At 42.9% G+C, this 19,911-nt stretch overlaps 2 protein-coding genes across 8 annotated transcripts in view; one reads left to right on the top strand and one right to left on the bottom strand.

Moving 5' to 3' along the window:
• The window catches only part of fam222ba (family with sequence similarity 222 member Ba), a 33,715-nt gene extending 25,571 nt beyond the window's left edge, over nucleotides 1–8,144 (top strand). For all 6 annotated transcript variants that reach the window (XM_071460290.1, XM_071460287.1, XM_071460289.1 and 3 more), the window contains 2 exons: nucleotides 4,214–5,915; nucleotides 6,437–8,144. In XM_071460290.1, the coding sequence (XP_071316391.1) occupies nucleotides 4,214–5,915; nucleotides 6,437–6,473 (1,739 nt within the window). In that variant the 3' untranslated portion in view covers nucleotides 6,474–8,144. The remainder of the gene's footprint in view (nucleotides 1–4,213; nucleotides 5,916–6,436) is intronic.
• On the bottom strand, nucleotides 7,754–19,630 carry trpv1 (transient receptor potential cation channel, subfamily V, member 1). 2 transcript variants are annotated; one of them, XM_071460282.1, is made up of 17 exons: nucleotides 19,461–19,630; nucleotides 18,949–19,090; nucleotides 16,958–17,167; nucleotides 16,647–16,804; nucleotides 16,400–16,552; nucleotides 16,073–16,210; nucleotides 14,506–14,804; nucleotides 13,991–14,167; nucleotides 13,759–13,914; nucleotides 13,581–13,676; nucleotides 13,402–13,472; nucleotides 11,929–12,094; nucleotides 11,772–11,838; nucleotides 11,179–11,507; nucleotides 10,973–11,094; nucleotides 9,263–9,384; nucleotides 7,754–9,147 (listed from the first exon to the last, which is right to left on the bottom strand). In XM_071460282.1, the coding sequence occupies exons 3-17, from the start codon at nucleotides 17,143–17,145 to the stop codon at nucleotides 9,053–9,055; spliced, it is 2,337 nt and encodes a 778-aa protein (XP_071316383.1). In that variant the 5' UTR covers nucleotides 17,146–17,167; nucleotides 18,949–19,090; nucleotides 19,461–19,630; the 3' UTR covers nucleotides 7,754–9,052. The 2 variants fall into 2 exon arrangements, with proteins under 2 accessions (XP_071316383.1, XP_071316384.1); XM_071460283.1 differs by lacking the exon at nucleotides 18,949–19,090.
• Between the last annotated feature and the right edge of the window lie 281 nt (nucleotides 19,631–19,911).

Genomic DNA, 19,911 nt, shown 5'->3' with positions numbered 1-19,911 from the left:
TCTTCCCTTGTCGTTCTTTCATAATGCTTTTCCTTTTCATCTGCTCTTCAAAGTACTATTAACAGACATGGTGTTACATCAAAAGCCACAGAGCTGTATTTCATTTAGACTAAATCATTTTTTATCAAAGTACCCCAGGAAAAAGCAAACAAAAAAAAAAAAAAAAACCTGTACATACTCCATCCCAGTAGATCACTGTCTGCATGTCTGCAGGTTGTGCAGCTGTCATATTTTGAAGCATTAGTTCCCTGTGCGCTGCCACACAGCCAGAACCAGGCCTGAGCCCTGAAGTAACGCTGCCGTCTTGCTCCTGGCTCTCCGCAGGACTTATTGTCTCTCCAGAGCCCCGTCATTTACCCAGAACAGAAGATAATTTGACTCCAGAAGAGATGTGCTTGACTGCTGTTAGGTGAAATGTGCTAGGCTAGTTGGCTAGTTGTCACTTGAAATGTTCAATACTCTGCACTCTCTAGTTCCCACAAAAAAAAAATGTTGGCGAGATGGAGAGTTTACATAATTAGCTTAGTGTTCCCAGTCACTTATCCTTGACCTCTATCCCTTCAGCTACTCAGTGCACTTTAATGCTAAGTCTTGCATTACAGAATCTTGTCTTTTGACACTTTCCCCTCCCTCTATTTTCTAAGAGCTCTGGATCGCCTTCTCTCCTGCGGGTGAATCTGTGCATAGCAGAGTCATTTAAAGTTACGAGCTTGCAGGTTGCTGTCAGAGGCAAGGCCAGAGCAGCTGCTCTATTTATCATCAGGGAGTGAGTGTGAACGGTCGACGGCTGTGAAATGTAAAGGCTGGCAGAGGAGTAGATCAGGTACGCTAAGACACAGTGGGTCACGAAGAAAGCGGCTCATCCTCCAGGCAGGATGATTCGAGTACCAGGAAGTGGCCTCAGCTCTTACAGGCAGAACAAACAGTGAGTACAGCTGGACCACTTGGCTGATTTTCACATCTCGGTCCCCACTGAGATCAAAAGCAACCATCCCTTCTTCCTCTCCCTCATAATATTTTTCATTTTTCAAAGGTCTTGCGATGTTGATGTATCAGCATGGGATGCTCTGTTTTAAAGTCTCCGAAAATGTTAAGGAGGTTTCTTCATGTGCGAAACCAAATTCACATGTCTAATTTGACGCTGGAGCTTCAGACCTAATTTCCTGCTCTTGTGTGAAAATTGCAGTTTACAGCAGCATGAGCCCCTGCCCCCTGCTGCTTAAACCTTGTTCAATGAAAACAGTAGTTTGAATAAAAGAAACCCTAATTAGTGCCTGCTGACTGTGCACTTGTGTTCTTGCTAGCTAGCTAGCAGCGGGGTAATTAACGCATGGCCAGACTGGCCTCTCTCCCCCATTTCCCTCCCTGGGAACGTGCTTAGCTGGAGATCTGAGAGATGATATGCTCGTAGCCACCAGCAGCCGCCTACAAATTTCACTCATATCCTCATTAACCCTCCCTTGATGCTTTAAGCTCTTCAACTAATCCAGGTTTCAGGTTAAGGTTGAGATGCTAATAAGCTACACTTGCTTACAAGAACACAAAATCAACAGCTGCCAGGACCCTTAAACAGATGTAAACAGCAAGAGGTCGATTATATCCATGGTTATGGGAAACAATTCTAAACCATGATTTACCAACTTCATTACACATTTTACAGCAGTTCTGTTAAACTCTTTTTTTCTGATTTGCTTTTTCCCTCTAAAATGCCTGCCTAAGCTTTGTTAACAATGTATAATCCCTTTTCCAATTTAATGGATTGGTCAGTTTCCAGACATAGACATTGCTTTCTTTGCTATTTGCCTGAGTCTTACAACTTAAGTATAAAACTCATTATACAAGTGCCAGTGGCAAAGAAATAACTGTTCCCAGTCACATGCTCACTGCTGTTTTTCTTGCTTTATTTAAGTGAAAGCTATTTTTCTCTCTGTCTTTAAAATAGTGCATTGTTTAATACTAAAAAGACATATTTATTTATCATTGATTTTGTGTATATCATATTAAATGCAATACATCTTGTTATCATTTCATCATGTCCACAGGTCTGCCAAACAAAACCTGGTTCATTTTATTAGAAAACAAATCTTCATTTGGGTCTTTTCAACCACACAGAGATGATCAGTCAGTTTTGCATGCTTGCATTAATTACCCCAAGGTACCCCTTCCATGTTGGCTCGATACATACCCTGACATCCAGCCACCAGCTCATCTGACAAAGAGCAAACCTTGACAGATGATCTTTCTGTGTCTATCTTTAACATTCATTCATGCCGTCCACAATCCTGGTCTCATCCGGTAGATCTCATTCTGATGAAATGATAAAAGATGTTTTATTCATCGCACCAGCTGATGGTTCTCTCTTCCCACCTACTCAGAACCCTTTCTAGAGCTGCACTGACATAAGGTTTTGACAACAGTTGCAGAGGCTGTGCCAGAATCTACAAGCTCTAAATATATCTTGAATGCTGACAGCAAACAAGTTGCATTTATCAAAGTGTAGTTTTATAGAGTTTTATTGCTTAAAATGGTATGTACTCTATAGTAAACATAACCCACTGGTACTCTGTGAACTAGGTGGGATAGTTGTTAAAATCAAACTGTCTTTGTTTATTTAATCTATGTCAGTATACGGCGCATCATTTCCAACAAGGTCATTAATCATCACCTGTGCTTGACAGGTGAAGTCCATCCTCAGCACGTCTGTGTGCTTGTGTGCTAGTGTTCATTTATCTGTGTTTGCTTACCCTGGCATTTATTCAGCGACAGACATTAGGCCTCAGTGATGTCGGGTGTCGAGCTCCAGCTCCTTGGCCCAGACCCCTGCATTAATGAGGCTGCCATCAGCAGGCTGAACACTTAGTCACAGCAGCCCCCTGTGTGCCGCCCCATACCAGCCCTGCACATCGCTGCCCATTGTTTCCTGTTCACAAATAAAGCAGGAATTAATTAGCCAGTTGGCACAACTCTTGGTGCCGCAGTGTCAGCGCTCACAGTTCAGCTCCATCCCTCATCCCTCAAGCCCAGTCCGCCTTCTGTGAGACCGAGCATAACGGCTACAGCCGCATGAAACCACAGACCTCTGCCAGCAATTCAGTCATTCACTCAACAACAGAGAGGAGTAGCTGTAATGATGACATCTATTATACCTGCACTGAAAATACTCCTCCTCACAGCTACTGAAAAAGTAAGTTAAATGTAGCTCAGGAACCAGTGATCACTGCTCATGTCCATCAGTCTGAAAGTTGTCGTGTAAGTGGGTCAGACTGGCAGAGCCGAGGTGATCAGGACAGTGAGATGGAATAAAGCAGGGAGACGAGCCAGTCATTCTCTGAACCCATTATCACTGACTTTTATTGTGCAAGTCAAGTAAGTGGAAGCGAGCTCTCTTCCGTTAAAGTGAAACAGAAAATCACATCCACGCCAGACTGAAACCAGTACAATATGTACAAGATACTAACACATCTGCCAACACCTGCATTTTAAACAGGCTCATGAATGAAACACACCCTCACCTTCGCACATGCACAAACACGTAATCATGTTCACATTGTCACTTTGACATTGTTAAATTTAACCACGGTGCTTAGCAGGTATAACAAATGTCTGCGAGCTGAGGCCTGGGAGGTGTTCCCGCAGATCAGAGACGCTGCTGCTGTGTCTGATTACTTGTCTGCTGTCATGGAGCTCTGCTCTCTGCGTCTATCTCTTTCTTTCCTTCTCCCCAAAGCAGCCACAGGGGACCATCACAGCCTCACTCACTCTTTGTTTATTTTGTGAGTCAGTAGCAAGCGGCGCAGCCCCCCCTCAGCTGCATACTTATTGTTTGCCCGGATGCTACGTCAATTAAGGCCACTAAAAGCTCCTGACCCCAAAGTCACAGACGTTACCACAAAATTGGATTTTAGACTGGGGATGTGTTGGCTCAAGTAGTTCAGCTGAGAATGAGATCGAATGAAATCTCTCCTGAGATGGGAGCTGTGAGGGTTTTAGGAGAAAAACAGTGAGGTATGGAATATGAGCACGCTGTCCAAATCAGGTTCCTCTCAGCTGCTCAGATTACAACTGATGTGCTCTTTTGTGGTATATACACTTCTACCTGGATTGTTATCTCTGTCATTGTGCCTCTTTCCCCATTCTCTTCATTTCACCAATTCTGGCTCCTCTTTCTTTCTGTCTCTGACTTACCTCTGACCTGTCCTGTCCTCCACCCCAGGGGACACCACACAAAGGATGAGATCCGCTCCATTTCCAACCCCTGCAGAATTGGATGCATATGCTAAGAAGGTTGCCAACAACCCCCTCACCATTAAGATCTTCCCCAACAGCGTCAAGGTCCCCCAGCGAAACCACGTACGCCGCACGGTCAACGGGCTGGATACGTCAGGCCAGCGCTACAGCCCATACCCATCATCTCAGGCCAGCGCCAAGACCGGCCTCCTTGCTATCGTTAAGGTGCCCACAGTCAAAGGCATCCTAAAAGATTTTGACGGCAGCCGGGCTCGCTTGCACCCTGAAGTCATCATGAACCCTCCCACTGGACCCTACCAAGTGGCTTCGACCAGCACTTTAAACCACCACCCAAGTCTGCCGAACCTTCCCCGGTCACAGCAAACCTTACCCCTCCAACCGCAGGACCCACCTCAGACTCTACAGATGCCCCTTCCTCAGCACCAGGGTCACACCCAGAGCCTCAGACACCCTCCCCCCATGGCCCAGCACCCTCAGGGCCCACCCAGACTTCAGACTCTGTCTCAGCACCCAGCCCTTGGCCAACCGCAAGGGCCCCCTACTGTCATGCTTCAGCAGCAGCACCTTCAGCAGCAGCCACCACCTGGCCTGCAGGGGGGCAGAAAGCTGCCAGATGACGACGCACCACCTAATGTTACCGTTTCTACCTCAACCATTCCACTCTCAATGGCCGCTGGGCTGCACCAGGGCCACCAGGCCGACTTGAGCGCCATAGTGCATCAGATCAACCAGTTCTGCCAAGCTCGAGCCCAAGGTGCAGGAGCCACCTCCATGTGCGAGGGCCAGATCGCCAACCCCAGCCCCATCAGTCGCAATCTGCTTATCAGCGCCTGCTCCAGGGTCTCCATGCACAGCAACCCTGCCACCCCTGGCTTTCCCCCACCCAACTGCATCATTGGCCCTCAAGAAAAAGCCACGGCCCCGGTGGGAGCTCACCCTCCACCCAGCCTGGCTGCTATGAACCACTTGCCTTCCAGCCACACTGATCTCAAGCAGCAGCACCACTTGCAGCAGCATCTGCACCAACAACAGAATCAGCAGCAGCAACAGATGCACCATAACACACAGCATCAGAAGATGCGCTCTTGGAATCAGCACCAGTTGGCCCATGTACCCCACATTCAGAATGGTGGGACTCACCTCTGCAAGCAGCCTTCCAGGGACCCCACCTTCCATTTTAAGGGCATGGGCTACCCTGCAGAGGTGTGTGTGGGTCAGCCTTACACACTGAAACCTCCCATAGAGAGGCCCACTCCCTCTCCCCCCGTCAACAACGGCATGCCCGGCCCCATGGCTCACTACACCAATGGTCACTACTTCCAGTCCCACATTTGGAACAGCAGCATCCTACCCACACCCAACAGTGACAGCTCCGGGTCTCAGGACATGACCATGCCATTCCACGGTGCGGGCCCAGGGGGCTGCACCACGCTAGACTGTGGGCCCCCTGGGGCTCCCCATTACAGGCTAGGAGCAAGCTCCTCCTCCACCTCTTCCTCCACCCAGACTACTCTGATGCAAACGGCAGATTACTTGGGTGGGGACTTCCAGACGCCCTACTTCCGCGATCAGAATCTAGGGTTGATGGGCAAGATGCAAAGGCCTACTCTGAGCAGGGTAGGGCCAGAGGTTGGGGATGGCAGAACCGCTCTCATCCAGCACCCAGGGTACAGATAAGCTATGGCCTTGTCTACACAACAGTTATCAAACCCCTTTGTTTAGTCTTAAGAAAGGAAACACATGAATAAAACTAAATTGATAACTTAAACAAATGACCGCTAATGTTAAAGAGGGTAAATTAATATATTTAATGAAGAACAGTATTTTTTGTTCTTTTTTTGAAATAAATCTTGCAAGTGATCAATTGCTACTTTATTTTTTGTTAATGAGTGCTCTTACCTGGCACTTTAGGGAACTTTTTCATGTGCGTATGTTATACATGTCTGCACTGTGTGTGTCATTTCCTGCTTCTTCTTCTATCATACTTGTCTATCTGTGCCTGGATCTTAACAGATCCTGTGTTATTTCAACTTCAGACAGTTTTCTTATGCATGTAAGAATGACAGATCCCTGCTAAATAATCACAGATGGATGTTTTTGGTTTTTTTTGTTAGGTCTTGTCATGATATTTTTTTTTTTTTTTTTAATTAGACAAATGACTAATTTCCATTTTTGTGTTAATCCTCAGATCTCACAGTAACTTCAAGACCAAACACAATCATTAGAGGACTTAACAGAGAGTAATGATCTTGTTTCAAATGCAAACGTTCAGACACTGGAGACTACAAAGTACAGCTTGTGATATGCACATGTACACTGAGGTTCTATTCTTTTTAAATGTAATTATTTGTTTCTGTAACAGGATTATTCAAGATTGATTCCTCTGTCAGTTGAGGAAGCATGTAATCAAGATGTTTGTACATAGTAAAGATAGTAAAGATGGAGCAAATATGATAAAAAAAAATTTTAAAAAGTGACGCTCTGTTCTGCTTACAATGCTGCAACGAATTCAGGTGTTTAAAAAAGACTTTTGTCAGTGCCAGGATGGATTGGCAACAAGATTAAGTGCAGAAGAAGTCATCAAAGCTTAACTCTCGTTACCTTAAAATGGCCAAAGTCAGGTTAACAAGGACACACGGTTATGAAGATGTGCCACTTTGTTTTAGTTTCCTTCTCAGATCGTTTTTTGTAACCATGACAAATGTATTACTTGAATGTTGAGATTATTTGTTTCGCAGGTATTGAAGGAGTTAGGTTAGTTATGAGGACAAAACTCTGGAGTAGAAGAAATAATAGTGTTACTAATGTCCTGTAGAGTCTAACCAGAGTTTTGATCCTGACAGCAGGAACTTAAGTGAATTAAGTTATGTGTCGTATCTACTGATTCTGATGTGAAGTCTGGCTGAAAAGACCAAATTGATCACTTGCAAGACCAGAGGTAAACAAAACTGACTTTTAAGTTTAAAGTGAAACAGCAAATGCATTGTTTATTTTATTGTACACTGGCTTACCTACTAGACTACTGTAACTTTAAAATTAAATGATTGTGTGTGAATGTTGCCTGCTGATGTGGGTAGAGTTCAGTGTGTGTGTGTGTGTTTGTTTGTGTGTGTGTGTGTGTGTGTGAGAGTGTGTGAGAGTGTGTGAGAGTGTGTGAGAGAGAGAGAGAGAGAGAGAGAGAGAGAGAGAGAGAGAGAGAGAGAGAGAGAGAGAGAGAGAGAGAGAGAGAGAGAGAGAGAGAGAGAGAGAGAGAGAGAGAGAGAGAGAGAGAGAGAGAGAGAGAGAGAGAGAGAGAGAGAGAGAGAGAGAGAGAGAGAGAGAGAGAGAGAGAGAGAGAGAGAGAGAGAACAAATGACGCCCATGTTTTGTTCACCTAACTCCCTAACAGCCCTTAAAAAGCCTTAAGTGTTTGGTCCTTGGACTTTCCTTTGCAAATGAGCATGGTTTTAGTGAAAACCCCAAACAATAAGGAGAAAGAAGATGGTAAGGATACACAGAAACAGCATTTTCTTTTCTGGTCTTTTTAATTTTATGAAGTTTTGTTGAATAGACAGGCAATTCCTTAGAGATTCTTTATTATTATGGAAAGCAAGAAAAGGAGTAATATTTTGTAATTATATATTTTAGCAATGTGTAGTTACAGAGCTGTAACTTTTTTTTCCAAGTTTCAAAGCTTCAGTTTGCAGTTGTGACTATTTATAATACTTGATTTGCTTGTTATTTAAATTTTATTTTCTCCTTTGTTTCTTGTACTATTGCTGTGAAATGGAAGAAGGTCCATAAGCCTTTCTTTTGTGTCATTCTGTACGACAGATAAGAGGCAAGAGCGTGAGAGTTGTGCTACTCTTTTTGTAATATTGTAATAATAAAATAAAGTTCTAATTTATGCTTTGAAATGACTCTTAACCATAGTTTGGATGATCTGCAATATTATTTTTTACATGTCTCAACCAACAACAGGTGACTTAAGTTGCAGTTTTCTACTATTCCCTTCATTCATGAGCTGCATGCAGGAAGGTTCCTATTTACACACTTATTTCTTACATAATCAGCCTAACCCGTGGCTGAACAGTCCAAAGGGCCTGTCTAAACCACACACAATTTGTAACTGCGACAGCTAGTGCTGAAGATGGTGATTGCACCAATCGCTGTGCTGTCATGCCATTTATCCAAGCCTACTTCTGCCAAATAGCAACAGGGAGAAGAGTAGACAAAGCAAGCTGTGAAATCCGCAGGACTACCTGGCTGCAGTAGATTTAGCTTGTCTGGCTGTGATGAAAATGGGACTCGTATAAAGGGCACGCAGCGGGAGGGCAGGATCAGCACCTTCGTGATCAGTATTACCCCATGGAGGATTTTGAGCGCTGCCATAGGTGCTGGCAGGTTATGGCCTTTTTGCAGAGAGGATGTGCATCCTGTTCAGGTGGTGGCAGAAACAGCATGCACAGGAACCTTTGGATTAAATGGTTAATGTATTTCAAACGCATGGCTTCATTGGTATTTAAGCAGCAAATGTCGCAGCTTTCAGCACTGATAAATTCTACTTTTTAACACCATTATGTCAGTCAGATAAATGCCTACTACATCTTCCTCATCACTGCTCATGTCAGTGAAATATCACCCCTCAAAGATTACATTTAAAATCAAGCTGACACCAGAGTATCAGTCAGCCAGAAAGGCAGTTCGGCCATTTGGCAGTAAAATTTCTTGGAGAACTGAAACTGAATAATGTCTTGAGGTTTGAATGCCCCGTTGCTCAGGTCAGTCAGGTTGAGCAGCCAGAGTGAAGCTCTCCTTTGTGTCTTTAGACGTGTGAGGTGGTCAGAGGACTCATCTCTGTGGACTGATGTGTCTGCCTCCGCCGACTGCTCTCCGTGAATAAGCCTCTCCAGCTCCTCCCTGTGGAAAGAGAAGGAAATGTTACCATAGGAGGCTTACTATCCTGTCACAGAGAAATTCCTAAAAGGCCTTTTCTAAACTAGAAACTTTTGAGTCTGCATCCACGTTTGTGCACCTCTGTTCAGTCTGTTCGACAGGATGTCTGAGGTAGGCTGTTGTGCACGATCCCAGCAGCCAGGATCCTCATTGATTTTGCCCAGGTTGCTGTTCCATTTGTTCCAGTTGACTTCCTCCACTCTGAGACGACAAGAAGAGACACATGCTCCAATTACTGTCTGCTGTGTGACACATCAATCAGCTGTCAGCGAAGGCAAATTAGTGAAGAACAGTACACTGCACTTCAATCGATCCCGTTCACACAGCTGCATCTTTTGCTAAACTAAACTTTAGTTTCTGCTGCATTGGTATTGCTTGCTGAAGTTTGCTTCTTTGCTGTAGTGTTGGACAGTTTGGTGCAAGGGATTTTTGCTCAACATTAAAAATCTGAGACTGAAGAGATTAGACTTTGTTACATAGCAGAATATGTCTCACACTGAAATCCAAAACCTGAATATACAAACCAGTCACATGATAACTGCAGTACTTTACCTCTCACAACAACCTTTTTATCACCAGGAAACACAAACCCACTAAGACACACTAACCCATTTATAGACACACATGCAGCACAGCTGGAGACGATACAGGACCACCGCTGAGCAGTAGACATATGACGAGTGCAGGCCATCACTAAACAAGCCTGTGCTTGTCATTAATAATAACTCTCAGTAATGGGAACGTATCCAACCAGCATAAGCGCAGCAATCATGTTCCTTTCCCTGGTTTCCTGGAGAGGATTGATCTGTCCCTTGTCTTCTGACTCTGTGGCCTGTTGCCTTTTAGTACCTCACAGCTACAGTGCACACTTCAGATTACATATGGTAGCTGCACTTTATTTTGCCCACAGCTCCAGAAACCATCTGCTAGAATACTTCTCTTCCCCTGCTTTGCTATGCATCAGGAAGCACTATTAGAGCTCTATATCAAATGAAATCATGAAGATATCAAAGATAGACTGTGACACAAAGTCCCTCCCAGACAGAACCTCAATATTAGGTAACAAGACTAAGTGTCCACAGCCATGCTAGCAGCTCTGGAAGACTTTACTGAGGCACAGTGGTGCTTTCAGCTAAATGCTTATATCCTCATGCTAAAATGCCTACAATTACAATGCTAAGTGTGGATGTTTAGCAAGTGTAAGTGTAGTCTTTACAGTGTTCACCACCTTAATTTAGCATGTTAGTATGCCCACATTTGCAATTAGCACCAACCAAAGGAAGTGCAGCTGAGGCTGATGGGAATGTTTCTGGATTTGCAGGTATTTGGTCACAAACCAAAGTATTATAGTAAATATACATTTTGAGCGGATGACGGTGCTAGATGAAAAGTTGCCTGCACTATATGTCATGGAAATCTGTGTAACTGTAGCTGACATATTAAAACCACGAAGGTCAACATCATGTTGGTGCTGAAGGAAAGTCAAAAGGGTTCATGGGAAACCCTCCATCAGCTGTTGAGAGAGACCAACGGTGCCATCACGCCCTCAACGTAGCCAAAGTGCAGTTTATATGTGTTTTAATGCACATTACCAAGAGTCTTTGCCAATGAATAAATTATACTCATTTCCACAGAGCAGCTGGGCTTTCAGGGTTCTGTCTGTGGTGGGGAGGGAGGCATTTATTATGGAAATATGCTGTACATCTATGAGTGAAATGTTATTAAAACTAAGAACTTAAAAACATGTCAGTCATTGTTAATGTGATCAGCAAAACGGAAAGAGGCAAACCTGAAACACCAGCGACGATCATCTCCAAGAGCAGTGCCCAGTTTTTTCTCCACCCCACAACGAAACCTCTTCCTCAGACAGGTAGGCAGACGTTTCTCCATGTCCAGGATAGTGACGGCCCTCTGAAAACAGTCACAGCACTTCATCAAACCACAGCTGCCTGGATTAGACACTCATATGACTCATACAATCTCTGGAAGCCTTACCTGCAGCTTCCAGATGCTGGTGCTCTCCATGGTGATCTTCTCCACAGTGCGGTTCATGAGGGCGATGAGCATGTTGAGCAGCAGGATGTAGGTGAGTATGATGTAGCCGATGAGGAGCACGTAGAAGACCTCAATGTACTCGTAGTCCTGGGTGAACTCCATGTCACCCATGCCGATGGTGAACTTGAAGAGCTGCAGCGTGGTGTAGGAGATGTTTCTGAAGGTTGGTTTTATGCACTCCTCGTCAATACCACTGGGACCATAGAGACGTGTCTGAGGACCTTGACTTGTGTTATTCACAGGAGGCGTAATGAGCAGGCTGACCACCGCTGTGACAGGAGACAGGAAGAAGGTTGTATAGATTACATCCTCCGTTCATGGCGTGTTGGCCACAGTGTTACTATAAGTTTTTTATCTCAAAGTGGCCTTTATTTGTATTTGGAGCTAACAGGTTTTAAAAACATAGGATAGTGCTACTTTTCAAATCAATAAAAGCTGAGTAAAACCTTGGTGATATTACTTTGTGAGTTCAGGGGAGGGTACTGAATGTTTTTGGCATGATTTTTCCATTTACAGAGGAAAAATTAAAATACCTGCTGAAAATCCAAACAGGAAGACGACATAGACAGAAATAAAGCGCAGGATGTCACTGAGGATCATCTACAAAAAAGAAAAGACACCAAAAGGCTTCAGGGATGAGAGTGTTCACTGTGACGTTCACTGTGGTGCAGCGCAGCCTGTGTGGACTACCTTCTGTATCATGACACTGTAGATGCCCATGTGTCTGTCACCGCGGGAGAAGTAGAGCAGGTTCACCCAGCTCAGAGCAAGACACAGCACCAGGAAGCCGAGGTACTCCTTCTGCCCGCACAGGTACAGCCCGGCCGAGACCAGGAAGAGGAAGCCCTGCACGAAACTACAAACAGCAGAGCCGTCAGGAGGTCACCAGAAGCTGTTCACATGTCGTCAGTCTGCTGTGAAAAAGACCTATTGGTTTGAGAGTTCACGTCATTAGTTAAAGTGAGGTCACCGGTATGTAGTGAAGGTGGTGAACTGTTAGTGATTATAGGGACTGAATGTAGTGTAAATACACCTGCATCTGGAACATCTGTACTGTGGCAATACCTACACAGACCAGCCACAGCATTAAACCTGCTGACTGGTTTTAATGTTGTGGCTGATCGGTGTACACTATGACAACAAAGTCAATGGTTTGTTATTTTTGACCTCAAGTGACTAATTTACTATCACATGTTTAAGGGGTTCACACACCATGTCTATAAAGCAAAGTTCTGATAGATAATATATTTAATGTTTTAGTTATAGACACATCAATTCCTCCATCTATGAATGCCTTTAATGATGAGGCAACAGCTGTTGACTTAATTAAGTCTGATATTTAAGTCTTATCGACTTACATGTTTTTATGAGTGGCAAAGTAGGAAGACAGGTGACCTCAATCTCCCATCTCATTTTATTATATCTTATCTTTGTTGTATCTTCTTATTTGTCAGTATTGTGTTCATGTTTGCACTGTTCACTTCCTAGTGAGTGAGGAACATATAATCATAAGTGGATATTTTCAAAGAGCCACTTATCATCCTTTGAAAATCTTGTCTTTGCTGACCCCTAGCAGATTCATTTCTCAACTGGCAGCAGTGATGTACAAGTGTGTCGAAACATCATCGCTGGGTGAGGTCAAGATACAGCAGAGCACATTTCTGACCACAACCCATAGACAGTTTCCACCAGAGAGAGCAGTGAAACTACAGCTTTGACTATTGCTGAGTTACTTTTTCATCTACACACACTTGACTCCAGTTTCTAAAGCATTTTAAAGGTACCCCTTTTAAAAAAGATTTTGTGGACACACACAAAGACACAATATATATTTCTGCCTCTTGTTTGACACTGTTACACTCATTGACAGCTGGTGGCAGTAAAGCACAAAGAAGCATTGCAAACAGCCAGCAGAGGCAGTGAAGACGAAACTGCTAGCTAGCAAACATGAATGTAAACAATGAGGGATTTCAATTTTTTCTTTTTTTCTTTTTTTTTTTTTTTTTTACAAAACAGCTTTCCAAATGTTTCATTCCACACATTTGTTAGACCACCCACAATGCATTTTGGTGACAAATGCTGAATGTAAACATAACTTGTTTGTCTACAAGAAAACTTCACAGGGCACCTTTACATCTCAAGAAAAAAAGTTTTACTACTTACAAAAGAATCTCATAATATCCATCGATCAGCAATGTCTGCAGCTTCGGGCGCTTCCTCTTCATGTCAATTATCTAGGGATTTAGATGAGCTCTTTGATCAGTCACTTGAGTGGAATACAGTTTCCACAATGATGATAAGAGCTGTTGGATTTTAATGTAAACACAAGTGCAACCACATACCCCTATGAAAAAGAAATAGCAGTTTGCCAGTGCTGTCAGCAGCTGGCCTGACACATACAGGTAACCATTGGTGGTGTGTTCGAGGGGAAACGGCGGCTGTGGGGCAGAGAACAAACATCAGCAACATCGCCACAGGTGTGTCTGGGATGGCTACAGAGATCAGTCACAGCCAGCTCACCTTTCCATACTTCTTATTGTAGGCCACAAGAGTGAAGATGAGCAGGTACACAAGGTAGACCAGGAAGTTGAGGAAAAACATTCGACCTGCAAACTTCTTCCACTTCTCCTCCAGCAGTTGGCTCAGAGGCTCCGTCTGGAGCATCTCGTGACGGTTCTGCGAGGTAACAGATGTTTGAGGAATGAACAACAACAGCAGCTGCTGTGACAGGGCCCATGATGCCAGTACTCACAGGAATGTCACTGTCGTAGATCAGTATCCCCACGACAGAGTTGTCCTCACACGAATCCAGAGAGGCCAGGTCGTACAGAGAGCAGTGGACAGGGCCGTAAACCCATTCAGTGAATTTTCGGGACAAATGTTTGGTGTGGATGTCTTGGAATTCCCGTTTCAGGATGTGTGAGAAAAGCTGCAGACAAATTACAGGAAAGCCAGAAGGTTCACTGTCATTCATGCAGGCAGTTCAACATCAAGTGCATTGTTCATTTTACCTCAACAAAATAAATCATTTATGTGCCTGAATTACCAATATGTCAATGACGCAGTTGCACTGGGGGCCCAGACCGTTTTAGGCCCTAAAAGCCAAAATTTCTAATATCAAAAGTTCTTTCTAATTTCCATTATAACATATACCCAGGCACAATAAATTGAAATTAATAGACCTCAGCTCAGTGGAACTTGGAGGCCCCAATTACATTTTTGCCTGTGGGCCACCTCGCATTTGAATCCAGCCATGTCTGTACTAACCGCTATCTTGCCCATCTTGGCAGCCATTTTGAGAGGCGTCAGCCCCTTGTTGTTCTCGATGTCCTCCAGCTTCAGCTTTGGATGCAGCCGGGCGGTGGTCTTGAGGATGCGGTCGTACATGCTGGTGATGAAGTCTGTGTTCTCCTCAGAGTTGTCGGCCACCACCACCAGAGCGTGCAGCACTGTGTTGCCCTGAGTGTCCACCAGCGTCGCGTTTGCTCTCTGGTACTCATTGTCCATCAGGAAGTCCACCACATCAGCCTGGTTGGTGCAGGCAGCCAGAGACAGAGGCAGCTCACCTGGGGGCAGCACAGAGAGGGCCCCTGTCAGTGGAGGATCTTAATCATACTGATTAAAACGTTTAAATGTGTTGACATTCAGTTCATTTAGCACAAGCATGAGCTTTGACAGCAGGTCTTAGACAAAGTCTTTCTATCCTTAGATAAACATTTAAATGAAAGATGTAATATTATCACTACTGACTTAAAAAAAAAAAAAACTGTTAGACAATATTTACCCAAAAATTAAACCTACATAAGCTGTATTGTTTCGTAGACTGTCATGTGACCTACCAAGGGCCTTTTCCAAGAACTGGGTTTGCCAGTTACCTTTAAATGGACTGAATTAGATCAACAAGGCCCTTTAGAGGTCAGTAAAACCTCTGCTCTTCCCATCTTGGAACAGGACACTGTACAAGGACAAACCTGCATACATGCATCATTACCTCTCAACAGTTGGTGTTGTTACGTATTACAAGGAGAGCAATGCTGCAGTAAAAGAGGACAAATAAATAAACAGACATGCAAACTTTAAAAGGACACTTCCACCAGTTTACACAGGCTTCAGTTTATTTGTCCTGACTCAGCCTGAGAAAACTGTCACTGAACAAACTGAGATAATGCATCATGGTTATCTCAGTTTGAAATATCTTAAAGTCTGTGTTACAAACTTGGAGTGTGGGAGTTTAATGCAGGTAGGGTCTAATGAAAGATGGTATTGAATTGCATTGTGGGAAATGTAGGTTACAGTGTTTTTGGAGCTTAAACCATACTAGAGAGTAAATAATACGATATCTCTGCTTCTGCTGGATCGATTGTGACCATTCTTCTTTTAATCTGTACCTTGTGAATCCCCCAACTTTTTGCAGGGCAATACTAAATCACTGGAGCCTTTAAGTCAGCACAATATTGATTAATACAGCTAATGTGTCCTTTTGTGCCTCATTATACACCGCGATACATGTGGTGCAGTACTGACTTTTGTTTGTTTGTCTTTAATTAGCATTAACTAACACTGTAAAAATAATTAACAATAACTTGAGAGGAAAATAATGAAACACAATTTTGGAAAATAAAGAAATTAGATAAAATGAGAAATTAATGGTTGAAGTAAAGCTGAAAACTGAAAAAACAGAGACCCAAAGCTTGTGTATCTAAGTGAAGTACAGCGGAGAAACAACCAAGCAATGATCCCATAACTTGTACATACTGAGTGATACTGCCCAGTAGATGATCTTTGTGTGAGGCTTCGGAGGAAGAGCCTCTCCTCTCTAGCAGCGTGAACTCACCAAAGTAAAAGCATGGTCCGTCATGTGGCTGGAAGAATTTTCCACAGGCTTTGGCATGGACATCGGCTCCTTTACTGACCAGTAGTTTCACGTAGGAAATACTCCTCCTCTCAATGGCTATGTGGAGAGCTGTCTGGCCTGTTGGAGCCATACATCAATACATATGAGAAGATAAATCCCAATTCTTTGTATCCTCTTAATCCAGTTAGATCGTTTTAATGGCTAGAGTGATGGAAAAATTTAATTTAGAGTTTATTCTCACAGCATTTCTCACAGATAGAGGGAATGGGGTCAAATAAAGGCTCCTGGAGTCACAAAAATCTTTACCTTTGTAATAGCTGTCAGTGTAGGATGCATTAACAAACTCTTTAACGTCGCCCAGCCTCTCTGAAATGTCAATTAATAACTCCACAGTCTCGTTCTTGTTGTCTTTGAGGTGCAGCAGAGCCTTCATTAGGGCGGTTTTACCATAGGACTGATCTGCAGGTGTAAGCAAACATTCAGGGAGTTAACACACAGGTCAACAGCTCGCAGTTTGGTGCAGCTGCTGCATTGTGGGTCCTGTCACACTCACATAAGGAGTCGGAGAGTTTCTTCATGTTTTGGTGCAGGTAGTGGTGCAGGCCGTCCAGCTGTCTGACATCCCTGCTGGCCACTGCTTCAAACAGCCTGTCGATGTTAAATGTCTTGCTGTCTCTCTTGCTATTGTTCTGCACTTCACCACGAATCCCTCTACAAACAGAAAGTATTTTACACACAACTGGGTTAAGCAGCATCACACTCCACATTCATTAACACTGGGGCTTGATTATAAACAGCACCTGTGATATAATGAGTATTAAAAAAAGGGCAGCAACCATATTATCATTGCATGGAGTGGCTCACTTGTCAAAGTTGAGGTTGAATCTGATTTGAGGCTTGGTCTGCTCCATTTCCTCCTGGTAATCAGTGTCCATGGGAGCCTTGGGGGCCTCATGCCCACCATCCTTCTCCGCTGCTTTTTGCCGCCTTTTCTCCTCCTCTGTCCTGTCGTCTGCCTCCAGGGAAAACCCAAACATCTCTGACTTCTTCATCTTTACCTCTGTCTGCAGTGGACTGTGTGGAAATATGGCACAAATGTACATGAATCAGGACAACAAACAGGCCCAGTGAAGATAATTCTTCAGCTACAGTTACACATGTGGTGAGTAAGTGACAGATTTCCATTTAAAACGCCTCAGTCACATATGATTTGCTGTTGCTGTTTCTCTCTGTGTATTTGTTTTCCAAGTATCCATGTTTTATTTATCTCACCTATACTGACATGTATTATTACTGTGAGTCAACACAGGTGTATAAACCAATTATCTTATAAGCCAAGCACACACATACAGACACACACACTCAAACACATTCACTTTCCCACTTATTCATATTTTCTTGTTCTAATTGTGATGTTATTGTTGTTATTGTTATTTTTACTATATACATTTGCCTCTATTACTTTGCTATCACTTTTAGGTAGTCATATTATCTGCTGTTGTCAATTCTTGTGTTCTCTAATGTTGTTGAATTTTAATATTAATTAGATGGAGGCTAAGCTAATAAGCCTATTTGAGTTTTCTGCCTCTCTCTGCACTGCATATTATTTATCTTTGTTATTCATTGTGTATTTTTTTTTATTGTGCATGTGAAGAAGTAAAATAAGAGTCAAATGTAGCATAGACCAGTTAGGAGCCACCCAAGGAATATACAAGTGATGCTCTAATGCTCACTGGCTCTAAGATTATTCAAGTCAAAGCAGAAACACACACACACACACACACACACACACACACACTCTGCTCTGTTTTAATGGGTCACAAACCTAAAGAAGTTCAGATCTGCATCTTTTAACAGTGCAACAACATGTTTAGTATTAGTGCTTCAACATTAGTTACTGTGGGTTTGTTTCAGCTGCGTCTGAGACATGTTTACCACAGGGGATCACCTCACTAGCCTTTATACGCGCAGACATATTTTCAGACATGTGATGTCTCACCCTCAGTGACTAACAAAGAGTTTATTTAGAAGACGATTTCCATAACAGCAACACACACACACAGCACTTGATCTGAAAGCCTCTTCTCTGCAGAATAATCAAATCATTTACAGTTAAGTCGCTTATGTAGAAAAAGAATCGCTGAGTAAATGATGGGAAATTATTCCTGCTGAGTTCAGCTGATCACAGTGGAGTGATAGGTACTTTGACTTGAAGGAAGACATGTTAAGGACAGTGGGAACCTAAATCTTTGGTGGCTTCTTGTTCCCCTTTTCATTAAGAAAATGGGGAATTAATGACTCACTGTAAGACTCCATGGTCATCACAAGAGGAATATATAGATATATATAGCACAGAAAGAAACAACGGATGGGAAAAAAGAGAAGTAAAGTCAATTTTCTAATGAAACACAAACATTGTCTTTACAATTATTTAGTTGCAACTAAATTTTCAAAGAAGAATTTGAAAAAAATTCTACTTCCACACCATGTGTTTATATCCTGCTGTATTCATTATTAATCCACTGTTTCATGGCCTACAGTACTGCAAGCATTGTTTTCAGAAAAATCCTCATGATTATTTAGCTCAGTTCCTGGTTCTGATTATTAAATGTAAACTGTAAACAGAAATCTGTTCCCTCTGCTTGTACCATTATCCATTCTGTATACCCATTAAAGCTCATAACCACAAACCAATATGTGCAAAGTATCAGTTTAAATGTCTGCATGGCTGTAAGTCTAAATGCACAAACATGTTAACGGCAACCCGTCATCAGAATATCATACTGATGATGCTGAACATGTTATTCAGGACCCGAATTAATCTAAACAATGTTGTAATACATAATTTCACTCACCAGAAATAACACTTCCTCTTCCAGATTTTTTCTTGATTAAAAATCGGATCTTCAAGTCAAAAACAAAACAGCAGGACGTAGCAGAGTGTGCTGCAGAAAACTGGGCGTGTGAATCCTATTGTTCTGCATCCTAAGATGCTCACTACATGTAACAGAGATGAGAGTGAGCCAGAGGGAGATAAAGTGACCCGCCCTAGAGAACATCAGAGCACATTACTGGAGCCCTAAGGGCTTAAAAGGATGCTGTATTGACATCCCAGGTCATACCAAGACAGCAGTATATCATGTGACATGAACACAAGTGTCCCTCATGATGTGTTCATCAGAGAGGAGCTACACAGCAGTTTAACACTTTGAAAACAGCTTTTGCAACTTTATCATCTAGAATTTAGAGGAAAAAAAAGTATTAATTAAGAATTCTACCGAATCACTTCCCATCAAAGAAAGGGAAGCAAAAAATAAAATATTCTCATGTGTTTCTGAAAATAAAAGAGTCTAAAAGAGACACTCACCCTTATCACAATGCTGCTTTTCTTACTGTGGTTTTTCTGTCGCGCATGTGTAATATTTCTTAAGTCTCCTTTTTTCGGTCGCTAATGCTGCTGTAGTGCTTCCTGTGTGTCTCTTGCGTGTTTCATTTTAATGGATGTGTATGTTTTGTGCAGCTGTGGTCCTGTGACTGGGTGTGTGGTTGCAGAGCTTCTGCCTACAAGTGCAGTTTCCTTTCTTAAGACTACTTCCTTTTTCACAATATAACAGGGCAATCAGGCTTCACACAGTGAGATGGTGAGGGTTGGCACAGGATGCTGTAAGTAATTCAAATATCACCCTAAAAGGTTCAATGTGTTTATGGTTTTTTTTTAAGTTAAGTTTTAGTACTTTCTTCTTAAAACTTGACTCCACGTACAAGAATATAATCCTGGACACTCTAAACTAACCTGGAGAAGTCAAATAACATTAAAC

Source organism: Trachinotus anak, unplaced genomic scaffold (genome assembly GCF_046630095.1).
Source record: "Trachinotus anak isolate AG129_WGS33_773 ecotype Australia unplaced genomic scaffold, CSIRO_AGI_Tana_v1 ptg000024l, whole genome shotgun sequence".
NCBI lineage: Eukaryota > Metazoa > Chordata > Actinopteri > Carangiformes > Carangidae > Trachinotus > Trachinotus anak.
The sequence above is the reverse complement of the archived record's forward strand: the minus strand, read 5'-3'. Positions and strand labels throughout refer to the sequence as shown.